This window comes from Scardinius erythrophthalmus, assembly GCF_964197995.2.
Source record: "Scardinius erythrophthalmus genome assembly, chromosome: 17".
NCBI classification, from domain to species: Eukaryota; Metazoa; Chordata; class Actinopteri; order Cypriniformes; family Leuciscidae; genus Scardinius; species Scardinius erythrophthalmus.
The window spans coordinates 29,144,693-29,167,960 of record NC_138237.1 but is presented as its reverse complement, the minus strand read 5'-3'; the positions used below and the strand labels follow the sequence as shown (position 1 = coordinate 29,167,960).

The window sequence follows — 23,268 nt, the reverse complement described above, 5'->3', positions numbered from 1 at the left end:
ACACTTATTTATATAGCAACAAATAAATATAAATAAATCAAAATAAATTAATAAATGCGGTAAAACCGCATACTGCGCTGTTGAGCCACTCAAAATTACCGCAAGGGAAAATCCTTCACCGCGACAGCCCTAGGTGTCTACAGAGACAGAGTATTTTTACAGTGTGTTCAGGTGACAGGTAGCTAGTAGAGATGCGCGGATGGGCTATTACTTCATCCGCAACCGCATCACAAAACTCATCATCCATCCGCCATCCATCCGCACCAACGTTTTTGACCAATTTTCAAAACCGCACCCGCCCGCCATCCGCTGATTGCTGTATACATAATATTTTTCATTTGATTGGTTCAACCGCCCGCCACCCGCCCGAATTGAATTAAAATATTATTTTCCGTCACGTCATCCGCCCGATCCGCGGTTTATCCGCGGAGTCCGTGGCTGTAACCGCCAACCGCGCATCTCTAGTAGCTAGCAGTAGTGTTGGGTCCGAGTCCACCATTGTCGAGTCCGAGTTGAGTCCAAGTCCTTAAAGTGTAAGTTGCAGGTTAAATTTTTCACGAAGATAATGCAATGTGTTTATTAAACATAAAGATAAGAACCGCCCACCATTGTTTTTTATACCAAAATGCTGATATAATATGAAAAGTTGGCACTTTTAACAGTGGTTTTAACCGCTCCCGCTCCCTTCCACTAGATGGGGCGTGACGTCATATGAGGAACTCACTAGTAGAGTTACCGTACACTAGCAGCTATAGATGCCTTACATAACTACAGAAAAGTTGGTTGTATGTTTTATTTGATAAAAAAAATTATGGATAAAATAACTCCATTGTAAACATACTCGTGTGTGCTGACTTCAAGGGGACCGTGATCCTGCCTGAAATGAGAATAAGCTATTCGCAAAACAAACGGGTTCAGGCACGTCAGATCAGCCGGTCGCGGGCTGTTCCACTGAACAAAACGCGTTCACCTCACGGCAGCACACACTCTCCACTGCTGATAGCCCACACAAACACAGTGATGGGGACATCGATCTCTCTTTTTCTTTTCTGACAATAAACATCGCTAATTAAATCGTGAGAAATTGATAAGGCGTGGATTGAGGAAGGGTATTACATGACGTTTGAGGCGGCGATGAGACTAGCGATTGATGCCTGTGCAGTGTGTGCATCTCTAACGTTGCAGCTCTGATTTGGACTGACTTACTGTAAGTAAATAATGTATTCAGTTCAGTCGTTGTCCCTCCTTGCTATTCTACATGACGGCAATATTTTGAAAAGACTTGCTTGTTCCGTTATATTATCCGGGTTAAGTTTGCACCAGGCTAGACTATAACGTAGCTAACGTTACTCACCAGGACACTTGGCCAACCCTCCACTAATTCTCCTCACACCAAGCATTAATAACTCTTTGAGTGCCATGGCTGCCCTCTCTCACGCCTCACCAGTTAAAAATTGTAGGGCTGTGGTCCATAAAGAATTTGATGGTTTCCCACATCCTCAGTCATTCTCCAAATAGCCATAATACAGTAGGAATCTAGCAGAGTATGGGTTGCGAGTTCCTCTTGTGACGTCATCACCCAGTAACTGAAAAAACACGCTACCATTGAAGAAACCCCAATAAATGTTATTTTAACGCATTTTAAGACAGAAATAATTAAATATATACATATAGAGCACTTTAATTTACACATTAATTGGCTGTGGTGGTTAACCTGCAACTTACACTTTAACAATCGAGTCCGAGTCCAAGTCCGAGTCCAAAGAGGGCCGAGTCGCACTTAAGTCCGAGTCCTTAACATCCGAGTCCGAGTCGAGTCCGGCCGAGTCCACAAAGATTTAAATGGTTTGAATGTAAAATGGCACATGTTTTCACACAGTGAAATATATATTGCGGAGCAAAGAGGACACTGACAATGCGCGAACAGACAAGACAAGGCTACTTCTGGTATGAAAAAGTCTCAACTTTCAAATTTGGTAATTTTTATGAAATTAAAACAATACACACCGTTTTGTGGTGCTTTAATATAGGCCTCAACTCAAGCAGCACATGAACTGATAATATCTTCTAGTTATAGCACGAATTAAACATGAATGAACAGCAGAACTGCAAAAAGGATTCAATACACACCATTTTTCAAGTTCAAGTCCAATGACTTTAATTTACTATCTGGTTTGGTTTGTTTGTCAGACAAAAATGGCAGGTATCTGCATTATGATTGGTCAGATCGCATGTCAATCAAATTCCAGTGAAAGGTCTCAACACTGAGCTCTTAAATTAATTTGTTAAACTTTACAAAATGATTCCAATGTATAGTTACAGTCATACGTTTACCTATCGTACATCTTTCAGATTCTGCAAGGTAATGCCCAAGAATATAACACGATGCATTAAGAGCCAGGAGTAAACTTTTGAGCAAGATGACGATTTTTACATTTTTATTTATTTTGATTATCTTATTTTGTTTTACATGCTAATATCTTATTTAGCCTCTAAATGGCAGGACTAAATTAATTAATGAATTTTTAAATAAAATAAGAGCAATTTACACCAATGATCCAGTTCAAAAATGTACACCCCCTGGCTCCTAATGGTTGCTTCCTACTTGAGCATCACTAAATGTTTGCAGGGTTTGTAATAGTTGTGTATGAGTCCATCAGTTGTCTTCAGTGTGACAAGATGGATCTCACAATCATAGTCACTGCTAGTAAGGAGTCAAATATGCAGAAGATGCTGGAAAAGCAAAGAATGTGCAGGAGCTGGAGGATTTTTCCTCATGAACAACCATAAAAAAAAAAAAAAAAAACTAAAAAAAAAACTTGTGGATCATTCAGGTAATGAAACACAATATTAAAATCAAGCTTATATAATTTGTCTTGTATTTTGTGTTTGTATTTTTTCTTGTGGACTAGGCTATAAAACATCCATTATGTGAAAAAGATTTTTCAGGGCAGTAATAAATAGAAACAATGTTTTTATGATCATCCTCATTAAAAAATAAATAAATATTACATTTTGGAGATTCTGCAAGGTGTATGTAGCCTAAACTTGTGACTAAAGTGTAGGCTAAATCAATGTAACAAAAATCATAACATTATTAGATGCCAAAATGTTGCTATGGTTATCACGTTCTCATGTTGCTATGGTTACTGTGTCAATCATCGATCGCAATTTCATGACTCACAGGACTAAAATTCTGCGGATTCTCTCCCACATTTAAATGCAGTTATCACTCTTTTTAATTTACAGTGTGAACGTAACCACTGGTCCTCTACAAGCATGAACAAATATATTATTTAGATCAATAGCGCTCACTTTAAGCCATCACTTACTTACCGCGTTCTGCACTCTCACTGAAACTCTCGTCATAAACACTGAAGTTGTCCGCACTGCACAGCGAATCTCTTATTTATATCGCGTCAAGACTTTGTTGTTTATGAGGAGATTTGCGAAAGGATAAAACTCGCGCTGATTCTGAACATACGTTTTGAGCGACTTCTCCGCATGGTGACTCAAAACGACTCTGATTGGCCACTGTGTTCATGCGCTTAATATACATATCTGTGATTGGCTACAATGCTCAACACTGACACAACACAATGTAAGCAGTTTCGTTTCGTTTCGTTTTTGAATAATATTGTGTCCTCCAGTGCCCGGACTCGACTGTACTCGGCAAATTTTCCGAGTCTAAAATGTCCGAGTCCGTGTCAAGTCCGAGTACAAATTCATCCGAGTGCGTGACAAGTCCGAGTTCATTAAAAATTGGACTCGAGTCCGGACTCGAGTCCGAAGGTGTTTCTCAATGTCAAGGATACTTCCTTCCAAGTCACTTCCTTCAGAGGCTAGGCGAGGCTCCTCTTTAGCATTCGGAGAACACGTAAATGGAACAGGCCAGAGCCATAGAGAGAAAGAGTTGCGACACTCCCATAGACCTCCGTTGTAAATAATGGCGGCGCTTTTAACCGCCTACTTCCGGGATTTGAAGATCGGAATAGTTCTAAACACTGTCATTTTGGCGTTGGACACCATTCACTTACATTGCTGCGCGTCGAGTTGTTCTAGAGTTAAGTTGCTGAAATATCGAGCTCTTTTGATTTGTCAACTGTCTATGTTGTATCAGAGGCCCTTTGCGATGCTTATACTGGTCTTCATTTGTATATGCACAGCGTAATTATTTATATTTTATGTTGGTTGTTTCAACCAATTTTCAAGCACTGCCTGCTAGCTAGTGCGACTTCGTCAGCTGTGACAATAAGAGTTCGGTAATGAATCACCACCACCTTTATAGCAACTTTAATTTAATTTAATTTTTTGGGATATACTAACTTTTCATTATGTTTTATTGTCTTGAGTGAAGCGGCTTGTGAGAACCATGCTGGACCTCTATGATTGTTATGGGATCACCAGTCCTGTGGATCACCTGCCCCTGGTTTTTGTTTTTCTTGTTCACACACACCCACACAAGCACACATTTTTGTTGTCTGTCATTGTTTTATAAAAAATATTTAAGCGAACTCTGAACGGACCGCCACGGCAGACCTCTTTGCGTGATCACGAAGGTAGGCTAATGGCTGAATCAAAATTTATAAGCAAAATCACGGGAATCAATAGCCTGATACAGCCCAGTTGTGCTAAAATAAATATCATGAGATGTCCATCATCAGATGAATGATATGGAAAAGTTAAAGGTGCAGTGTGTGATTTTTAGCGGCATCTAGTGGTGAGATTTGCGAATTGCAATCGGTCAATAATTCGCGGCCTTTCCTTGAAATTTCAAACTCGAATGAGAGGCTACGGTGGCCGACGTAGGAAGCCGCGTCTTTTTCTGCTGCTTCTTATTCAAGTTAGTGATGAAACGCGTCTGTCTGTTCGCTGTCGGCTACGGTAGAAACATGACGTCACGATATGGCGACCTTCATAGAAGGGGTGGCCGCGGTTATGTACATATAAATGACTCATTCTAAGGTAATAAAAACATAATGGTTCATTAAGTAAGGTCTTTATACACCACTGAAAACATAGTTATGGATCTTATATTGCATTTCTGTCAATAGATCCTCAGAAATATCACACATTGCACCTTTAAGTTAGAGCCGCTAAAGCCAGTGCTACTACCCATGCGAACATGAACACTGAGCTTTTCCCTCCAAAAATAAAGCCTAAAACTTATCTCCAAATGCAAAACTGACATTAACAAAATGCAATAATGCAATAACAGCTGAAAAAGTACTTGGGTGTGTGTTTTATTTTATATTTACCGTTCAATAATGCAATCGCTGCTGTCTGTCCCATAGAAGAGCATGACAGCCAGCGTATGTTTTGGAACTATTGGGGCTTACATGAACCACGTGACAGCCATAGCGGCGACATCAAAGAGTGTCGCAACTCTTTCTCTCTATGGCTCTGGAACAGGCTAGCAAGTGCACGCCAGTGCGTCATTACGTCAGTGAAAATGAAAAACAGAGCGTTGCTATGGACGCAGTTCTGTTCACTCAGGCAATATAATCGTTTTTAAATCAATAAACTTAATCATATTGATTATTTGACTGTCAAGTGTGTTTAAACAGTGCAGGTCAATTTGACCCGTAACATAATGGATGTAATTATTTTTTTTAAACAAATGTTTGGTAACGTAAATATATTTACATTTGAAAGCATATTGACCCGTTAACGCTCCGACTCCGTTAACGTCCAACATTTTGAATTTTTTGAACAAGATAGCAAAACTGCGCGCATAGGATTGTGGGTGATTTGAGAGCGCGAAGAGCGCGAAGGCTACACATATGCATCCTTTCCTGTATATGGGATATTTTTCGAACGAAGGACTCAGTCCTTGGTGGAAATTCCGAGGATCCTCGACATTGGAACAGTCCTTAGACGGATGTCGATGACGTAGCATCCTCGAAATTCTGGCTTCCGAGGATCCTACCTTGACATTGAGAAACGCCTCGAGTCCGAGTTCGAGTACCCCAACTCTAGCTAGCAGATAGTGAGGAGATGTTTGCTGTATGTGACAAAAAATGTTTTGGCCTAAAAAACGTGTGACATCGCTTAGAGCACCTTTAATTTAGAATACATAAAAATGTCATTTACATCTTTTAGTTTGTCAAGAGATTTAAAGCACCGTTTTTGTAGACTGCGCATGTGTCAACGTGCTCGACTATGTAAGAACGAGCTTATGATTGAATCTGGAAATAAAGCAAAATAACTGAGAAAAATGAGAAATAGTCCTCAAATGCCATGTCTGTAATTTATATCAAAACATCTATCAAAACTAGCGTTAATTCAAACTCAAACAGTTTCATTAAAAGAAGGTATTACTCCACCACGTGCGTGACATCATTAACCAACGTGGTTGAACGACCAATTTCCGACAATACGTTTTCGGTAAACAGTCGTGACTAGCTAGTTGATTTCTTCAACGATGCATCGCACTACGGTTGTTAAGCAGCGAGTTATGTCGTTGTTCGGGAAATGCACCCCAGGATGCTTTTTCAGCTGGCAGATTAATTTGGATGTGTTGAAATTCTTAGTTTTTTATTAATTTTAAATGGCGAAATTCTTAGTTGCGATTTGTATTGAGATTTTATTGATTTTAAATGGCGATTTTTTGGTCTTTATCCGAGTTTTTGAAAAAGGACCAGACCGCAGATATTTTTCCGAGACTCCTATTCAGCGTGCATTTCTCACGTGAATGTTGACTAATCACTCACGTATTTACAAATTCCCCACCCCCGATCCACATCTGACAAACTATTTTATGTTGAATATGCAAATGACATGCAACTCAGACAATGGGCTCCTTCAACCTTCAAGCAGTTAATTAATAAACCATCGGTATCGGCCTTTTTCATGCTTTTGCCGATATGCCGATGGTTTTAAATGAATCAAAAACCGGCTGATAAATATCGTGCATCCCTAATATATATATATATATATATATATATATATATATATATATATATTTTTTTTTTTTATAAAATGCAAAACATCTGATAACATTTGAGTGAATTCCACACTGCTGGAAAAAAATAACACTTACATGCTAGGATTGACATTGTCCTTTTCCAAGTGGCCTTGTTTTTGGGATGAAAGCAGAAAAGGTCAGTTTTGGGGTGAGTAACGAGTAAATATTTAACTTATCTTTTCCAGAGGTGCCTGTGTGTACATGACCAGGGGCAGCTTCTAATATCTACAGCACAACAGAGATGGTAGGATCACATATAGAAGGACTGTGGGAACACACATCCACACGAGTGAATTAAGAACCACTGGAAACTTCTCACCCGTTAACATATGTAGTGTAAGTACACTCGCATTACACTTTAGCATACTTTTAAAAAGAGTACTTGATATGGAAATAATAAAAGAATATACATAAGTGTGTATTGAATGTAATATTTTTGCAATTTAAGAGTGTTTTTAAAAGTAAGGCTTATGTACAACTTTATATGTTATTTCTTAATTACTTCTGTTGTCTTTGTGTACTGCTGAATGTTCTGACAAGCATTGACACTTGTATGTCATGTAGAAATATACTTGAAATTACACATTTGTAATTAAATTAAATTCGATTTCACTTTATTAATGGAATTGTCTTCCAAAAATGTTCTCCCATCCCACAGCGTTTACTGTCTCACATCCGTACACATCCACATCATGTAACAAAATGCAATACAATAAACACCACTTAAAACAAATACAAGTCTGTAAATACATAACCGGCTGCAGTGCATTGATTTAGTCCTTTCTATTTTTCAGAACCTTAGACTTACTTACTTACTACCAATTCTGATTTATTAATTTTACAGTCCAATGAACAAAAGATTTGCGAAATCTGCTCATTCTAGCTTATGCTACTCTTAAGTCTTCTGTTTGACGGCAAAAGTTGATATTCCTCATACAAAATATGAGAAGGGTCAGACATAAAAAGAAGTTTCTTCCGAACCACCTTCCAGTGCATTTACTGAATGAGCACTGTGCCACTGTGCGTCCGACTGATTACACTGTATTTTATTTCTGCATCCTCCTTTTGATTCTTAACTCAAATGGCACTGAAAATTGCATAAGAGACAAACATAAATTACTTAATTGGAGAAATTGAGAGATGAAACCATGCTGATGACCTGGGTCTGTGGTGGAGTAGTGAGTTTGATGTGTCAATTAAACTCGAGGTTCTGTGGACTGATGGGGCAGTGAACCCGAGGAGTCAGTTCTAGAGCTCCTCCAGTCTGATTTTAGGGAAAAAACGGGTCTATTGGAGACGTCAAATAGATTTTTAGACATGTCGAAAGATCACCACAGACACAGTACATTTCACATGGGATAATCTCACAGTATAGAAAGCAGCTGTACAAAATATGATACACCAGTGTTTTGCCAGTTTATCTCTTTTAATTATTTTTATAACTGTCTAAATTGTTAAAAGGTACCTGAGGGGGATTTACTCATGATGGTCAATGGAACACTGTGGTGACTAGTATGGGGATACTAGTCCGGTGGGTTTAGTTAATCCACAGTATTGTAGTGGGGGAAACCTTGAGGGTCTGGATAATCAAATTTGTGAGCAAGTTGTGAGTGTTCACCTTTTTCAATTGAGGTGAAAATTGATCTCTCTAAAGACGTCTAGAGTTACAGTGAGGAAAATAGTATTTGAAAGTATTTGAACACCCTGCTATTTTGCAAGTTCTCCCACTTGGAAATCATGGAGGGGTCTGAAATTGTCATCGTAGGTGCATGTCCACTGTGAGAGACATAATCTAAAAAAAAAAAAATCCAGAAATCACAATATATGATTTTTTAACTATTTATTTGTATGATACAGCTGCAAATAAGTATTTGAACACCTGTCTATTACCTAGAATTCTGACCCTCAAAGACCTGTTAGTCTGCCTTTAAAATGTCCACCTCCACTCCATTTATTATCCTAAATTAGATGCACCTGTTTGAGGTCGTTAGCTGCATAAAGACACCTGTCCATCCCATACAATCAGTAAGAATTCAACTACTAACATGGCCAAGACCAAAGAGCTGTCCAAAGACACTAGAGACAAAATTGTACACCTCCACAAGGCTGGAAAGGGCTACGGGAAAATTGCCAAGCAGCTTGGTGAAAAAAGGTCCACTGTTGGAGCAATCATTAGAAAATGGAAGAAGCTAAACATGACTGTCAATCTCCCTCGGACTGGGGCTCCATGCAAGATCTCACCTCGTGGGGTCTCAATGATCCTAAGAAAGGTGAGAAATCAGCCCAGAACTACACGGGAGGAGCTGGTCAATGACCTGAAAAGAGCTGGGACCACTGTTTCCAAGGTTACTGTTGGTAATACACTAAGACGTCATGGTTTGAAATCATGCATGGCACGGAAGGTTCCCCTGCTTAAACCAGCACATGTCAAGGCCCGTCTTAAGTTTGCCAATGACCATTTGGATGATCCAGAGGAGTCATGGGAGAAAGTCATGTGGTCAGATGAGACCAAAATAGAACTTTTTGGTCATAATTCCACTAAACGTGTTTGGAGGAAGAAGAATGATGAGTACCATCCCAAGAACACCATCCCTACTGTGAAGCATGGGGGTGGTAGCATCATGCTTTGGGGGTGTTTTTCTGCACATGGGACAGGGCGACTGCACTGTATTAAGGAGAGGATGACCGGGGCCATGTATTGCGAGATTTTGGGGAACAACCTCCTTCCCTCAGTTAGAGCATTGAAGATGGGTCGAGGCTGGGTCTTCCAACATGACAATGACCCGAAGCACACAGCAAGGATATCCAAGGAGTGGCTCTGTAAGAAGCATATCAAGGTTCTGGCGTGGCCTAGCCAGTCTCCAGACCTAAACCCAATAGAGAATCTTTGGAGGGAGCTCAAACTCAGTGTTTCTCAGCGACAGCCCAGAAACCTGACTGATCTAGAGAAGATCTGTGTGGAGGAGTGGGCCAAAATCCCTCCTGCAGTGTGTGCAAACCTGGTGAAAAACTACAGGAAACGTTTGACCTCTGTAATTGCAAACAAAGGCTACTGTACCAAATATTAACATTGATTTTCTCAGGTGTTCACTCAATCACTCAAATACTTATTTGCAGCTGTATCATACAAATAAATAGTTAAAAAATCATGCATTGTCATTTCTGGATATTTTTTTTTAGATTATGTCTCTCACAGTGGACATGCACCTACGATGACAATTTCAGACCCCTCCATGATTTCTAAGTGGGAGAACTTGCAGAATAGCAGGGTGTTCAAATACTTATTTTCCTCACTGTATATAGGAGCGCTGAGGGAAAAATCTCAGAGTATCTACTGTACGTCCGACTGACTGCACTGTATTCTTCCTTTTGATTCTAAACTGAGCTCAAATGGCACTGAGAATTGGGTAAGAGAGAAACATAAACCACTTAATTGGGGAAATTGAAAGATGCAAAATAAGATACATCGGTGTTTTGCCAGATGAGAAGTTTATTCTATGTATCATCTTTTTACTACTTTAATTCATTTTACTCTAATTCATTCCTTTTATAACTGTTTTAATTTCCCTTGCTTTTATTTTGTGCTTATTTTCTATGCAAAGCACTTTGAATTGCCATAGTGTGAAATTTTTATTTCTTTCTATGTAAAGCATTTTGAATACCATTTCAATTTTCCTTGCTTTTATTTTGTGATTATTTGTATTCCTTTCTATGTAAAGCACTTTGAATTGCCATAGTGTATGAAATGTGCTATATAAATAAACTTGCCTTGCCTTAAATGTTAAGTTAACTTTAAATGTAATATTGAATAACACACTGCAGTTAAATTATTGAGAATTAAAAATGATTAAAAAAGCTAAAGTGAGCTGTTTTCCTTTACAGTGATCAAGCAGAAGTGTGTCTGACTTTTGGAGAACACATTCATCCAGTGGGAGACATGGCGATAGCAGCGTTGGAGTTGATGGGTTTCTTTTTTGGCCTTTTTGGCATGCTTGGGACCCTGGTAGCCACTCTTCTGCCATATTGGGCGACGTCCGCACACGTTGGCCCTAACATCGTGACGGCGGTGGTCAGCATGAAAGGTCTGTGGATGGAGTGTGTGTACCAGAGCACTGGAGCCTTCCAGTGTGAGACCTACAACACCCTTCTGGGACTCTCCACTGATCTACAAACAGCCAGAGCCATGATGGTCATCTCGTCCATCTTCTCAGTCATGGCCTGTGCCGTGTCCACCGTCGGCATGCAGTGCACCGTCTGCATGGACGGCTCTTCGATCAAGACCAAGGTGGCTGGGGCAGGTGGTTCCCTGTTTCTCCTGGCAGGGCTTTTGGCGTTGATCCCCGTGTCTTGGAAGACCCATGAGGTGGTGCAGACCTTCTACATGCAGAACATGCCAGCCGGGCTCAAGTTTGAGATTGGCGACTGCCTGTATGTGGGTTTGGCTTCTTCGCTGTTGTCCATGCTTGGTGGAGGGCTGTTGAGTGCATCCTGTTGTGATGATTTAGATGGTAGCAGGGGAACCAGACGCCATTACCCCTACCCTGACCGCACAGTCCCGCGCGGACAGCCGCTTTCCATGCCTTACCATCCAGTTACTCTACATTCCACCACTAACCCCAACTTTACCAACAAGAACCAGACCCTTAACAGCCATACAAGCACTAGTACCCACTCCAATATGCCCGCCCAGGATCCCAGGAAATCGGCTCGGCAGAACACAGCAGCCGGGTATGACGTCACCGGCTATGTTTGAGGATTTGCACTAATCTGTGCAGTCGTTTTGTACCGTTTCTCCTAAAAGCACTTAAGTGATTAATACTTGAACCGTCAAAAGACTCTTATAATGGGTTGGATTGTTGGATTAAGGCACAAGCAGAGCGGACACATTCCCAGAGAATTTGATTGAACACAATAATGAGGTGCTTTTTGGTTTCGGTCTCACATTGGACATTTCTGTTTTTTTGTTTGGAGGTTCAAAAATACTAAATAAACAGCAAGATGATTTTCAATATGAATCGACAGGATCATATGCTAACATGCAGAGCTAATATTTGACAATGACTTTTCAGCTGCCCTCTTTTATGAAGCACTGGATCATAACTGCACTTAAACATACAAAATGTTTTTGTAGTCACATGTTTTTTGCAACATTGACTGTTTTACACAGTTTGTTTGAATATTTGAATATGACAGTAATGTTCACTTTGTCAAAATTAACAAATCTATATGCACTCACTTTGAGCTCTAAATGATCATATTCACTGTTAATAAAGTTTTGGGTTGTTTATTAGTCTTTGGTTCCAGACTCAAAAACACTATGTTCCTCTTCTCTTAGAAACTACGAGAGAATTTTAGAGTAAAAATGTGAAAGGAAGACTGGTATACTTTGTAGTTAAGTTTTAAGTCAAATAAAAGTGGGAGGAGTTTTCAAACTGGGGTCGGAGGATCTCCAGGGGCCGCAAGCCTGTGCAAGAGTTTAGAGAATAGTTTTTTTTTTAAATAAATAAATAAAATAAATAAATGTTAAAAATATTAAAATAATAAAACAAATCATTCCAAAATTAACCTTTATAGTACAGTACTATAGTGAGTATACATGTAATAATGTAACATAATAGTTCACAAATTAATTCCAAATAATATTTTACACATTTTTATTTTTGACTCTTTAGATGAATGGATGAATAGATGAAAATAGCTTTCTTTTACGTTTTGGGACATAGGTACCTCGCACAAGGATGATCAAATTTAGCATTTAAGAGTGAGAACCCTAGGCTATGATTTTCTCAGGGTAGAATAATAGAAATTCTTGATAAAAAATAATGCAAAATCATTTTAAATTCAGCATCAAGACTCAGGTTAAAATTACATATTTGTGTGAAGAATATATATATATCTTGGATCGTGTAAGTGGTCGTCATTTTCCCTAAATTGAAATGGTCTTGCATAGTGATTGATTCATTTTTTAAAAAATAAAAATGTCCATTGTAGTAAGTAATAACCAAGTAAAAAGTCTTAAAAATTGTATACATGATTTTTGTTAATGTTTTACATAAATTGCTGGCAGTAATTGGATCATCATCCTATTTTACTAAGAATAAAGAAGAGAAGAATATAGTGCCTTTTTAAAAAATGATTTGATCTTTGTAAATTTCATGTAAATTAGCATTTCCCTGGGGTGGGCGCAGCTCGTGATTGGGTGGATTATCCTACTTAACTATTTGTTGTTCTTCAAATGAAAGAAGGGGTTATTTTTGTTTCATTAACTACCCAAATATATCCTTACAGACATGTACAAAACAATATACTGAAGCCTGTGTGTTACACATTTATGCTAAGGTGATGTTATCATATAAACAAGTGTTTTACAGTAAAAGCACTCCAAATGAAACTAGAGTGCATTGATTTTAACCTTATTTCAATGTGTAACTATGTGGGAAAGATAGCATAGCAAACATGGCACTGAAATGTAATTGGTTCTTTTGCAGAGTCCTGTACTTGCAGGGTTCATTGACTGCGAGCATAACCTTGCATATATTTTAGAGAAGCAAAAGTAAAACATCTACACATAGCAACAGCAGATAGTAGTATCTAGACAGTGTCACTCTGCTTCTATTGGTGACTGTTAAAGAATTGTTTATTTTGTGTTTATGGTGACTTTAGTAATGAAGAAAGAGTGGGATCTGCTGGTCAACAAAAGAATTACAAATATACTTTAAGACATTTGTTTTGGGATTTATTTAAGAGATTCACAATGTGACATTATTTCCAAATAAACAGCATATACAATTTATTATTTACAAAAACGGAATGAAAAAGCCACTTAAATACATTTAGGTGGGTTTCTCGTTGCAGGACTGTTCATCTTTTGTATTGAAGAAGGGCTGTTGGGATCTACAGAGGATCCATGAGTCTGTGCATCAGTCTCTTTATTTATCTCTCTGCCAAACTCAATGATCAGAGGCTTTTCAAGCAGCTTGTAGCCATTTAACAAGTCTAGAGCAGCTTGGGCGCTTTTGACATCTGTGAAACACAGAAGGCAGTTAATCCAGATGTTACATAGCATACTGTACCAGCAACTGTGTACTTGTGTGCCCAGATGCGTTATATGAAGTTCTGCATTAAAGGGATAGTTCACCCAAAAATGAAAATTCTGCCATCATTTACTCACTCAAGTTGTTTCAAACCAGTATGAATTTCTTCTCATTTCAACCACTAGCTGTCAATATTAGAGGTCGACCGATAGTGGATTTTACTGATACCGATAACTAGGTTGGACCACACTAGCAGATAACCGATTAATCAACCAATAGTTTTTAAAATGGATTCTGAATGAAAACAAACATTACACATAAAATAGTGCTGAACTTTATTACAAAAATTTAAAACCGTACTGAACCATGAAAATGTACTGAACTTTTTAAATATAAAAAATATGAATATATTAATTATACCTTGATCATTCATGTTAGTTCATGGTGCATCAACTAATGTTATACCATGGTCTGGGTGAATACTCTATTCTGATTGGCTGCAGGGTGTCCATTAAAAAGTGATAGAGGACACCTAGTAAAGGAGTTCTGGTGAAACTGACTGTTTACCGTTCGAAATTAATAAATAAATGCGCTGGCTACATCAGCTGCGAGTAACCATAGCAACAGGCAGTCAAAGTATCCGTTTAAAATTTATTGTATCAAAACAAAACTGAAGGGATCTACGAGCTGAGCAGACTATTTAAATATCTCCGAAACCAAGTTATTGTTTGTAAAAACTTTAGATTTCGATTGTAAAACTAATTAAAATATAAACTAATGTTTTAAAAATGTGTTATTTGGCAAGTGACCATGGTATAAGCGGGTTAATGCCCTTTGAGGTGTCCATTGTCAGGTATTAATGGACTTCGGCGGAGGCAACCTTTTCACGCCTCGCCGTCGTCCATTAATACCTGACAATGGACACCCTTACTTAAGAGATACAACAATAAAATATAAAAACGTATTAGTAAATGTTGAAATTAACAATGAACAACACTTTTATCAATGTTACAAATGGACTCTTATTGTAAAGTGTTACCATTTCATGTAAATCCAAACAGTCACGCTTACAGATGGCCATCTTTAAATATCTACACAAAGACCATAGCATTGAAATTAGACACACATGTATATTATATGTATACTTTCATACTTTATTTGCCTCTATTTTAAAACACTTCATTATCTAATCAAATTAACAAAATATGTATTTACAGTGACGATTAAAAAAAGAACTGAAATTGAATGTGTTCCTGATTTGTTTATATGTGTCTGTCGGCTGCATGACGATGCAGTTTGCTTTCTCATGACAAGCTTTCAATAACTTCAATGCATTATAACAAATGCATAAAAGCAATCAGCCATAAACTAATGCAAATAGATGGTAACAATCGTGACATTAAACATTTGGGTCAGACGCTCAAGGTACTGCTAATGTTAGTGTTCTCTCAGCCTCGAAGGCAAATATACTGCTGTTCTTTCCCTACTAGGGGTGTCCATGGTTAACCGATTAACCGTTAAAAATTGCGTGACCGAGTGAAACATTTTGCTCGGTTAAGTGGCGTCAATGGCGTGCATTGAATTTAGTTGTAATACATTTTTGCACCACCAGAGACCGCTAGACCAGTTTTCTAATATGAAGCGGGCAAAGAAAGCGCGCGTCCGAGAGTGAAGGCTGTGCGCGAGCCAGAAACAAACATAGTAGCCTATCCGCGCCACTGATCGCAGCACAATAATATCTGTCTGCAGAGCCACAGCTTTACCCCAGCAGTTTTACCCCGCGCATGCACAGTTTCATCACCCATACAATTTGTATTATGCATTTCCTAAACATGTACTTGCTAATCAAACACATTATATGAACAAACTACTAATCTATAAAACACAATCGGTCTTCCGACCTTTTACTATTGTGTTGATATGCGCGAGGGAGAGAGAGCAATACAGCGCTCGTGTTGTTTGAAGGCGGTGAGTGCGCGCGCGCGGCCGGGGCTCTCTCACTGTTTGTTCTTCTTATGCGCCCTGTCCACTGATCTAAATAATTAGTTGTTACGACGACTTATTTGTTCCCTCGTTTTAATAAATCGTGGACACGTTCAACTTATTCCCTCCCTCATTTTGATTGAACAAATTACAACGTGGCCAAAAACAGTTTGATACTATTAATTAGTGAATGCTAAAGACCTATTTTTTGTGAATTGGTGAATATTTAGGTGAATTATTTCGTGGCCACGAATTAATAATAATTATTAAACTGTTTTTCTTACCTGTGAAGATAGCTCTTCAGTGAAGGCCGACTATTCTCGTACAGCTTTTTATTCCTTTTTTTTTTTACCTCAGCACGTTTTACAAGACCCTTCTCGATCGCAGCGGCAACGAGCACTTTGATCACTTGATTTAAAAAACAAAACATTTCAGTGCTAGATCGCCTAAAAAAAAAAAAACGAACGAAATGAATGCTCTGCTAGTTAACTGGAGATGTTTTGTTTATTTGTATTGGTTTTCGTGCCGCGAGATGTTTCAAAAGTGGTGGGGACAATATCAACCTTAGAAAATAGTGGTGGGGACATGTCCCACCCGCAAATTACACCTATCTCGGGGTTGCGGCGCGCACACTATGGTTAACCGAGTATTAACCGCTAAGGGCCTCGGTTAACGAAAAACTTGAAAACGTGCAGCCCTATTCCCTACTAATACTGCATCTAGTCAACAAATGAATTACTTTATAATGATATGAAAACATGTACTGTAGTGTACTGTATATACCGTTTCATTGACTGTTTAAAATCCGCATTGGAAATGTCCCTCCCTCAGCCTTACGTGTCAAAACAAACTCCATGAGGCACCAGTGATATTTTATTTCGCCTCTAGAGGTCGCTCTCGTTCTGTATAACGACAGCAGACCCTTCTCAGTCGCTCCAGTAACGGACGCAACCTGGAAAAACCATCGCTATGGATTTTTGCAGATAACCATTGGTTCCAGCAATCAGTTATCAGTGTCTATTAATTGGCAAAACTGATCATTCGGTCGACTTCTAGTCTATATTACATACTGCACCTTTAAGCCTGTATGGTTGTTTGTTATGGGAAATAATATAGCACAATGGAGTCTTTCTCGTACCAGAGAACGTAATGAAAGCCTGGCCCTTGAGTCGGCCAGTCAGCAGGCGGTACAGAATGGGCTGTTTGTCGTCCTTCTGAAACCTTGAAAAAAGAGAAACCAGCTGAGCCACTGTTGCCCGTGGACTCATGTTCTTCACACACAGGACCTACACACACAAGAGAGAAACAAATGTATTCAGATGTATAGAAATATCTTATTGAGAGCACTACCACTCAAAAGTCTGGGGTCAGTAAGCTTTTTTTTTTTTTTTTTAAAGAAATGAATACTTTTAATCAGCAAGGATGCGTTAAATTGATCAAATGTGGCAGTGGAGACTTTTAACATTGTTACAAAGATTTCTATTTCAAATAAATGCTGTTCTTGAACTTTCGTTTTTTCTTTTTTTTTTTCACGGTTTCCATAAAAAATTAAGCAGTACAACTGTTTTCATAATTTACAGGAATAATTTACATTTGAATTAATATTAAAATAGAAAACGGTTATTTTAAATTGTAATAACATTTCACAATATTACTGTTTTGCTGTATTTTTGATCAAATAAATGCATCCTTGGCGAGTATAAGAGATTTTGTCCAAAAAACATAAAACCCAAAACATTTGAATATAATATAATATATAATACAGCCCAACTTAAATTATATTATAATATATTATAAAGATTTCGTACTAATTCATTATTTCTTTCGTAAACATTTTATAACATTTCTAAAGCAGGTATGTTGCTATTATCCTCACTTACGTTGGATGGATTTCCTCTTTGGTAGTTCTTAAATCTGGGAATATTCCATATATCCTCTTCTGTCTCACGATTGTTCTTGATCTCTTCATCTGAAATTTCCTCTATCCTTCCACTTACTGTAAGGGGCCCATCATGCCCTTGGACAAAAGCTGCACTCAGTGAGCCAATGGACTGACTAACTGTCATTTTCATAGTTTTAACTCTTTTTTCATGAGACTGTGGTTGGAGGACAGCGTCCAATACAGAGCTTGAATCCTGGGATACGTGTTGGTCTTTGGATGGGCTGAAATCACAGACCGCACTAGTTGATTGGTCAGTTTTAGAGCTTGATGATTTACATTGGATATTAGTGTCAATTTTTGGTTGAGGAAAAAACTCTGAAGTACTAGCAACATGTTTGTTGTGGCCTTCAAGAAAGTCTTTATAGAAATGGTCCATAGTGATGGCAGATGTCGCCCCCTGCTGGCTGACCAGTGACTCTTCTTCTGTGAATAGAAAAGACAGCAATGATTAAAACAAAAAAAAGCTCCTACATGTGCTGCTTAGTATTACTTTATCCTCTAACCTCGATGGTAAAGGGCAGTGAGGAAGCTGCAGCGGTCAGTGCCATGGAAAAGAGCCTTTTCGATCTCCATCTCCCTACGGGAAAGCGGCCGACTGCTCGAGAAACGCTGAGGTCGGGACAGCAGCTCCGCATGTGCCACCATTTTATCCCGGATGGCCTGTAGGCGCATATTCCTTGCCTCTGGTGCCACACAAAACCCTCTGTCCTGTAAAATAGTGAATTGAGTGACATTGCATTGAGTGACCTACAGCCTTTACATTTCTCACTTTCCTTACAGTTCAAAATCATTCCGTTCAGAATCCACGTAATGTTAAAGCTGAAAAACGACCTTCCAAGAGCTCTCCGGCTGGTCCCTGCATCTCCACAGCTCTATTTCAGCTTCTGTAAGGCCCAACTCTCTAAGAGCGGCCAGTTCCTGATCCCCGTCCTGCAAAGCCTGGAACTGGGACAGACTCTTCACACCGGCTGCCTGTTCCCCAAAAGGCTTGTATACTGCTGCTGGAGCAAAGCATTTCTTCTTAGCGACACACCTACAACAATGATGTGCATGAGGAAATATTTCATACATTATGTAAATACAATTCAAACAAATAATATGAAATATATTATAAATATATTTATTTATTAATCATTGAAATAAAAACAATATAATACAATTATAGATTTAATTGAATATAAAATAAATTATTTTTTAATAAAAAAATACATATTTACAAGTGTATTTAAAAATAAAAACGTAAAATAAACAATAGAGGGCTGAAGAGAAGCAGCCTTTTTTTAGGCCAAAACCCAGAAACGAGTTCGCATTTTTGCACTTCCAGTTCCAACGCCCTGATGTCAATGGGTTTTTGGGTTCAGTTCATTTATAGCCTATGTTTAGATTTTTACTTCTGGCGATTATATTTTCAAATTCATACAATTTGTGAAGATTATCACGATGAATAAAATATGTAAAAATCATTAACTTTTGTTGGTCACAGACACAGAGCTTATTTTCTACGATAATCCAAAAGCCAATGGAAAAATATTATTGTGGGTGTGTTTTTTTTTTTTTGTGGGTGTGTTTTTTTTTTTACAGTCTATGGAGGGAACCAGAATGATGCTTATTTACATATTGGCCTACAAAAATACGTCATCCCTGCAGTGCTCTACACCAACAATCAAGTCAGTTACTGCTGTATATGTGTGTACCCAATTAAAATCAGTAATAAAGCCATGCTTAGTTATGAGAAACTGACCGCTCAATGTTTGCATCTGTATCCAGTTGCTGTAGCAGCAGATTGTGTAGTTGTCTCTGGCCCTCTGTCTCCTGTTCTTCAGGGATGGGCACATCATCACAGGCATGATGTGTAACCCTGAAAATCACAAAACACATTTCTGTCAACTGTTTTTCACCTCAAAAACCATTACTTTAAACTCTCCCCCCCCCTCAAATGCATCTTGATTTTTTTTCTTTTCTTTTTTTGCAAATCTAATTATTCTTGTTCTTTTAACCAGCATAAAATAAAGACAGTACATGATAACACTATCATGATGTGCAAGTAGAATAGTTTTATTACAATATCTCTGTTTTGTATTCGTTTTTCTTTTATTTAATCCTGCGTTCATGAGGAAGAAAACTGAAAGTCCAATCACTTTTTTTATTCATGTTTAAATGTTAAAGATTTAATATGCTTGACATATATATATATATATATATATATATATATATATATATATATATATATATATATATGTGAATTTTAGTTATATTTCCTGTCTCAGAAAACGCCAGGTCATCCAACAGATATACGCGTTTTCTCATCATTAACCCTTCACAAATGTAGCAATCAGCTAGCAATGTGGCTTGCTTTATCAATACAAGAGATCTCTGCTCATATTTAATATGGCTCTGTGGGAATATTTATTATAAAGCGGTCAACGTTCACGTAGTTTCAGACCTAATTAACTTTAAAACATAAAAATAGCCTTTCGCTTACCGCTTCATGTTTACACCATAGACTGTAAAAAATACACCAGAACCACACTTCCTGTTTCAACAGGAAGGAAACGTCGGTTGAAAGGATCATGTGAAATGTAGTTTAAATCAAAGGACCAGTCGAGCAAATTGGGCACTCCTGCCCAAAAACCAAAACCCTCATGTAAATACCGCGAATGCAAAGTCTGCAACAAATTTGTACAATAACTCACTAAAAGACTATAGTAAAGTTATGTAAAATGAAAAGAAAAAGTGTAAAAGAAAAGCAATATGAAATGAAAAGAACGTGTGGAATGAAAATTAAATGTAAATGTAAAGACAAGCAATGATAAATGAACAGAAAATATGCAAATAAACCTTTAAATAAATGTTCTTCATATACACCCTTTTGTGTTTTTCATTTAGGCTATAATGAATGTTCGCAGGATGGTGGGGGGGGGGGTGGGGGTGGGGGGGGGGGGGTAAGTGCTTAGCATGGAAAAAACTTGTGCAATATTTTAAAAATGAAATTTCCATCTTATTTGTAATGACATATTTATTAGGTAACAGCCAAACATTAATTCTTATAATAAACCTAGACCGATAGGAAATGACATATGGTTTGCTAAACATCCCTTTAAAGATAACATTGCTTTTAGATGGAAAAAGTTACAAGTTTGTCTTTTTTTTTTTTTTTCAAGGCTGTTTATAACTTTTTTTGTGTGTCAATAACATAAAAACATAGATTGGTCTAAATTTGATAACAAAAAGTAAGACGGTCTGTCCAGTAACTAACTGCAAGTGGATCATACTAGATCTTAAGACACTGGCTTCACATAATGGCTTTGTTTATGCAACTTTTTATTATTGTTTATGTTTATGCAACTGACCCCTCACTCAAGAACCCGTCGTGGTACTACTGACGTCACAGCCATGAGCTGAGCACATTAATGATCGCCCACACTAATGGGCCGCCCATGGTGAAACCACAAGGAGATTTATATTGTTTCTAAAAAAAATAATAATAAATACAATAAAAAAAGGAGGAAGAACCCGGTGTTATTTGTGTGTATCTAGATTCTATATGTGGGGTAAATCCATCAAACGTTGTGCCATTCCCGGCTGTAGGATCGAGCCCGCGTCTCTGCACAGCCTCCCAAAAGATCCCAACATCAGAAACGAATGGCTGAAGTTTCTCTTTACCGACATTCCCGATCGTTACAGTCCGACATTAACGATCTGTTCAGCGCATTTCAGTCCGGACTCTTTTGTGAACCTGTCACAGTTTAATGCAGGCTACGCAAGTAAACTCTTACTGAAGGAAGGGAGAGTGCCGACTATATTTGACCTGGCACCAAACCCGCAACCCGTAAGTAAGATTTCTTACTCTTTTTTTTTTTACATGTGAAGAAGTTGGCAGGTGATCACAGGTGTAATCAGCATACACAACCCCTACGTACACTAACGATAAAACACCTTGTAAAGTGCTTTGCTCCTTATCCCTTCATGTTTCCCATTGTACAAGAACTTCCTGTTTCAATAGGAAGTGAGTGTACGCGAAGAGGATTATGGGGAATGTAGTTAAAATCTACGGAAAAGGTAAAAGTTTGAGTGATCATGTGAGTGATAGCCTAACTGACATGACGATTATATAGAAGCCCTAAATCAATTATAAACTACATTAAAAAAAAAAAAAAATCATATGGTATTCAAACGAAAAAAAAAACAAAAACAAAAAAAACACAACTGACAGGTTTTTGAGACACTGTAAGGACTGTTTTAGTGATTAAAGCGGAAAGTTTTTTTGGCCTTGTTCTTTTCTGTATCACATTTGTTGCAATATTTTATTCTTTATTTAAAATATTTGATGCTGCTTTAAAAACAGAGTAGACCTACTAAGTACCCTGTTGAACATTACTTTTAAATGCCCATACAGGCTATAATAGAGTATAATTGCATTTATTATTTTAATGTTACTTTTTTGGTAACATTAAACTATATTGAACATTAAAACATTGAATAAAACATTGGGTTATAACTAAAAAGTTTATGCAAACTAGCTTTTGTAGCTTCGATTTCATACATTGGGGCAGAATGAGTTTGTATTTTATATCAAAAGAAAGCAAATAGGAATTGTAAAAAAAAAAAAAAAAAAAAAAAAAAAAAACCAACATACATTGTAAAAAGCATTATGCATGATCTAAATTTAAACAGAATCCCCTTCTGTCAAAAACCAATTCATGACAATGCATGACTTCCCATTAAGGAAAAAAATTTTTTTTTTTTATATATATATTTAAAGTATATTCAATTAGTAAAGTATTCTGTGTGAAACAGTATTCAACAAATACATTAGCCAGGATGTATTTGTGGCGGAAATTCATCAAACAACATGTGCAACATATTCCATTCCCTCTCTTAGAGGTGATTAGGAACAGCTTAGAGCTTAACAAATATACCATTCCTGTGAAATAAATAACAATAGTAAAAAACACTGTCAAGTCAAGTCACCTTCATTTATATAGCGCTTTTAACAATATAGATTGTTTCAAAGCAGCTTTACAGTGATAGGAAATTAAAGTTACAGAGATTGTTTTGGCTTTACAGCAGCTCTAGAATACAGTTATTGTCCAGCTAAAGTTAGTTTTGATTGATTCACTTCCGTTGCAAAGATCATTAGTTATTAACTTAGCTAACACAACACCGTTCTAACAGAAAACCGCTAACATGCTCTGGCCCTCTCATTTGCACAACAACAGTGCCTGGTGGCTCGAGAACGTAAACCTTGAAATAGTTTCCAAGGTGCAAGCCTTAAAAAAACTTTTTTTTTTGTTATCTCTGCGCAAGCTTTAAAAACGCAAACCTGTGAAAACGCTGATGGC

The 23,268-nt window shown here is 37.8% G+C and overlaps 3 protein-coding genes across 7 annotated transcripts in view; 2 read left to right on the top strand and 1 right to left on the bottom strand.

Moving 5' to 3' along the window:
- Positions 1–3,557: 3,557 nt before the first annotated feature.
- Positions 3,558–12,258, top strand: cldn2 (claudin 2). The gene is made up of 3 exons (XM_081390684.1): positions 3,558–3,601; positions 7,153–7,303; positions 10,850–12,258. The coding sequence occupies exon 3, from the start codon at positions 10,905–10,907 to the stop codon at positions 11,718–11,720; it is 816 nt and encodes a 271-aa protein (XP_081246810.1). The 5' UTR covers positions 3,558–3,601; positions 7,153–7,303; positions 10,850–10,904; the 3' UTR covers positions 11,721–12,258.
- Positions 12,259–13,679: 1,421 nt separating this feature from the next.
- On the bottom strand, positions 13,680–20,480 carry rbm41 (RNA binding motif protein 41; the record flags this gene model as incomplete). Of its 5 annotated transcripts, none has more annotated exons than XM_081390422.1 (8): positions 13,680–13,990; positions 15,041–15,092; positions 17,123–17,270; positions 17,865–18,349; positions 18,430–18,634; positions 18,758–18,959; positions 19,668–19,784; positions 20,409–20,480. In XM_081390422.1, 7 exons carry the CDS (start codon positions 20,414–20,416, stop codon positions 15,085–15,087), a joined length of 1,173 nt encoding a protein of 390 aa, XP_081246548.1. In that variant the 3' UTR covers positions 13,680–13,990; positions 15,041–15,084. The 5 variants fall into 5 exon arrangements, with proteins under 5 accessions (XP_081246548.1, XP_081246549.1, XP_081246546.1 ...); XM_081390423.1 differs by having other exon boundaries at positions 18,758–18,924; positions 20,409–20,466; XM_081390420.1 differs by lacking the exon at positions 15,041–15,092.
- A 990-nt stretch (positions 20,481–21,470) lies between these two features.
- The window catches only part of klf8 (Kruppel like factor 8), a gene marked incomplete at its 5' end in the record, with an annotated part of 71,609 nt that continues 69,811 nt past the window's right edge, over positions 21,471–23,268 (top strand). The window contains one exon of the mRNA XM_081390417.1: positions 21,471–21,755. Coding sequence (XP_081246543.1) covers positions 21,471–21,755 — 285 coding nt within the window. The remainder of the gene's footprint in view (positions 21,756–23,268) is intronic.

What these genes read in the sequence shown, in the direction of transcription:
- cldn2 (XM_081390684.1), top strand. Translation starts at nt 10,905, where the DNA reads ATGGCGATAGCAGCGTTGGAGTTGATGGGTTTCTTTTTTGGCCTTTTT.